At 29.5% G+C, this 3,764-nt stretch overlaps 1 protein-coding gene across 1 annotated transcript in view; it reads left to right on the forward strand.

The window, feature by feature from the left end:
- The window catches only part of LOC102678886, a 102,995-nt gene extending 100,483 nt beyond the window's left edge, over positions 1-2,512 (forward strand). Inside the window, exon 7 of the mRNA XM_031508233.1 lies at positions 2,332-2,512. Within this exon, the coding sequence (XP_031364093.1) occupies positions 2,332-2,512 (181 nt within the window). The remainder of the gene's footprint in view (positions 1-2,331) is intronic.
- Positions 2,513-3,764: the final 1,252 nt, after the last annotated feature.

The raw sequence follows: 3,764 nt of genomic DNA on the forward strand, positions 1-3,764 counted from the left end.
TTAAAAGTTTCGTTAATGAACTCGCCTAATCGATACATCATTATCGGGATGATATACATATATATACACGTGATATAACGGTAGTAGCGGTTCACGATGCGGAAACTTCGCCGATCCGCCATAGAGAAAATACATTTTAACAGCGGGGAGAGAGGGGAAGAGCATGGGGAGGAGGCGGTTTGTCGACTGCACAACTTCGACGTCCTACCGTTGCCACCTCGTCCTGAATAATTCATCGTTCAGCATCTCGAAATGGTCGGGTTTTGCCCTGTAATATATCGATAACCATATTCCTCCTCGGAGCGAACCAGTCAGTCTCGAGTAATCGCTATGGGGATCTCGTACCTGTCGCTCGTATCGATCCGGCCGCCGCCGTTGCATTGTTTTTCCAGACGGTTCCGGGGAGGTCGTTTTTCTCGTTTTCAACAGATGCACGGTAGCTAGGTGGGAAGAGTATATATGAGTGCATTATATAGGGGAATTTAAGTGGCTCGAAAATGCTGATTTTTAATGAAACGAATTGAATGGTAGTTTTTTTCTTTTTTACTTTTTTTTTTTCTTGATGATTTTGAAGGGGATGAAATTAATTTGAGTTAATAATCAAATTAAATTTTGGAAAAATTTTCTTTTCGAAATTAATTATGAATGAAATCAAAGTTTACAGATATAGGGAGCAATTTTCTTTTTTGAAGATTTTTGTTTTTTGTTTTTGTATTTTGAATGAAATTTTATTTATATATATATAAATTGCTTATAAATTTGCGTCAATTTACAGAGTTTAAACAAGCGAAAAATTTATTGAAAGTTTTGATATTAATAAAAATAAAATAATTTCATTTTTTTGACATTGTGTTAAAGTGAAATTGCTTCACGTAATTTGACACGAAAATTATATTAATGGTTGTTATTAACGGATTTTCCATTTATATTGAACGTTTAATCCTATTTTTTAATATAATACAACTATTATTCTAAAATATAAATTATAGAATTTTATATTTTCAGTCTGATTTTTAAAATCTGATTTATAATTTAAATTGTATTAATAGTTGTTTAAAGAATTTTTCTTTATGAAGAATGCAATACATTAACTTACATACTTTTGACAATTTTTAATTTACATTTGAAACTTAAGATATTAAGATATTAAGCTTATTATAATATATTTTCTCGGCAAGATGAAAAATTTTTATTTTGCAAATTAAATTATTTAATAATAGCGATAATTATGTTATATCTAATGTAAAAAATATATAATGTGTATATATATATATCTTTTAAATAATTAATAGAAGCATATTATATCATAATAAATGTTTTTGTTATAGACGTGGAACTCAGGGAGCAATAATACCATTTTTTCTTCTATTGTCAAATTTGCATCTCCCATTACCAATGCATGCACATATAAACGTATTGACGTTGGAAATTGTGATACATTAATAATACATTGTTGCAAACGGATGTAATTGCTTATAAATTGTCGTCACGCAACTATTGAACGTGGCGAGAAAAATAAATTCTGATAATTAAAAGTAATAATTGAATGGAAAATTGACACGTGTCGAAGGAAATGCACGTACAAAACAATTTCTCTCGCATTATTTCAACATTTTCATTTGCAAAAATGTTTCTTTAATTAACTTAGAAAAAAATTATTCGAATATAAATAGCAAAATTAAAATTATTTTTCAAGCACAAAATATATATTTTAATGTAATAATTAAGATTATTTGTGAAAATAGCAAATAAAGTTTTATTTAATTTCGAATAATTATTATTTCTTATCTTAAACTCTTAAAAATCACTATTGTAATCTTAAAATTATACATTTACCTTTGTCAATACAATATTCTGTATCGTACACTTATATAATTAACCTTTCAAAACGTAATAAAGATATCTTATATCATTCTCATCTTTGTTTACATAATACATGGTAAAGTTCATTTACATAAATCTTTCTAATCCATCCATCTTTCACGTAAACAGATTAACTGCATCAGCTTTAAGTTTTTCAAAGACACTTTAAGACATATAAAAGGCAACGTTGTAATTTTTTTTTTACTTACAATAATTTTCTCCAACGCGATACTTTTTTAAAATGTTATTTATATAACTTGACTTTATATATACATTGATAATACATATCCAAATTACCATTACAAATAAATATTCTTATTTAATAAAAAACTTTCTTATTTAAATAAGAAACCGCTTGAAAATCGTCAAAGAAAAAAAAAAAAAAGCGCGAAGCGAACAAAAATTAATTTCTAAAAAAAAAGAAAGACTTAGAGATTTAATTGACGTCAGCGAATCGATCTGTTTCAGTAGCGGGATGGTGCAAAGTGTCGGTGCTAATTTATCCCCGGACCAAACATTCGGATCGATTCGATCGCTGTCAGTTACGAGAGAAGTGGCCAGTTTCCCTCTGTCGAGAACGCCTACGCCGCCCCCGCAACACAGGTGGGTAATTTTTCTCTATTTCTCGCTCCTCCGTCTCGCTCGATAAATATGGCTTTACGCGTAACACACCCCGTATAATACGTTAAATTCGAAAATGCGGGCCGCGTGAAGGGAAAAAGATTGAAGAAAAAAAACATTTTTATATTTTTCGCGAAACTGAGTTGAGTTTCGAGAATTTTGCAAAATGGAGGTACTTTGATTTGGATACTGGTTACGTTGCACGAACACGGTAACACGTGCGATAACTAAAATTGATTTTATTTGGTTACTTGGTAGCTTGGCTACATTCCACGTGTTAAAATATTGTTAACACATGCAAATACAAAGCTTCATAACGTGGCTCGGATGAAGTATAGTATTTTAAGATTACCTTTTAAGATCGCCTTCACGGATTAGATTTCTTGTTACTTTTGTAATTAACTTCACCTTGTGAATATTTATGTATTCGAATTTTTTTTTTCTTCTCGTGTTTACCAAAGATTTTTTATTTTATTTGCAAAGTTGATAAAATAATTGTGAATTTAAAATTAATCGTGATCATATTTATTTTTAAGAATTATTGATACTAGTTATAAAATGCAATGAATATTACATTTGCATCAATTGTTTTTGAAATTATTTCAATCATAGAAGAATGACAATCGTTGCATAACCTCGAAAACTTTTCAAAATCAATTTTTCTCGAAAGGGAAAAGTGGAAAGGAAAAATATACATATGATGGTCTTTTCTTAATCTCATTGCGCTTTGTTTTCGCTTCTACAAATATTATTAATTTTTCAATCCTTAGAAAACTACTCTCTTGCAAGGATATATTTTCGATCGAAGAAGACTTGTTGCCTTTTTCTTTTTTTTTTTTCTATTGGAAAAATTTTAATCAACGCCGATTTATCGAGGGTTTTTTTCTTCTTTTTTATTTTGAGTTATAATAACGCGGTAAATATTAAATGAGAATTGGCCACTTCGGATATTTGAAATATAAAAATAAAAATTAATCTCCAATTAATCACGTAATTAATAATTAAGATCCCCTTTCCAGAAGATGTATTCTCACCTCAAGTGTTTCGATAACTTCACTTTCGATACAATTATACTTTAGAGATGATAAATATCTCGTCGATAAAATACTTCACTTGTTTCAATCAATAACACATTATCGCATTATCATATTTAAAAATTTCTCGTATGATGTGTTGTTATTATTACACAGATGGATGAGGAGGGCAGAGAGAAAGAGAAAGAGAGAAAAAGAGAGAGAGAGAGAGAGAGAGAGAGAGAGAGAGAGAGAGAGAGAGAGAGA

The sequence above is a fragment of the Apis dorsata genome, unplaced genomic scaffold (genome assembly GCF_000469605.1).
Source record: "Apis dorsata unplaced genomic scaffold, Apis dorsata 1.3 scaffold_81, whole genome shotgun sequence".
NCBI classification, from domain to species: Eukaryota; Metazoa; Arthropoda; class Insecta; order Hymenoptera; family Apidae; genus Apis; species Apis dorsata.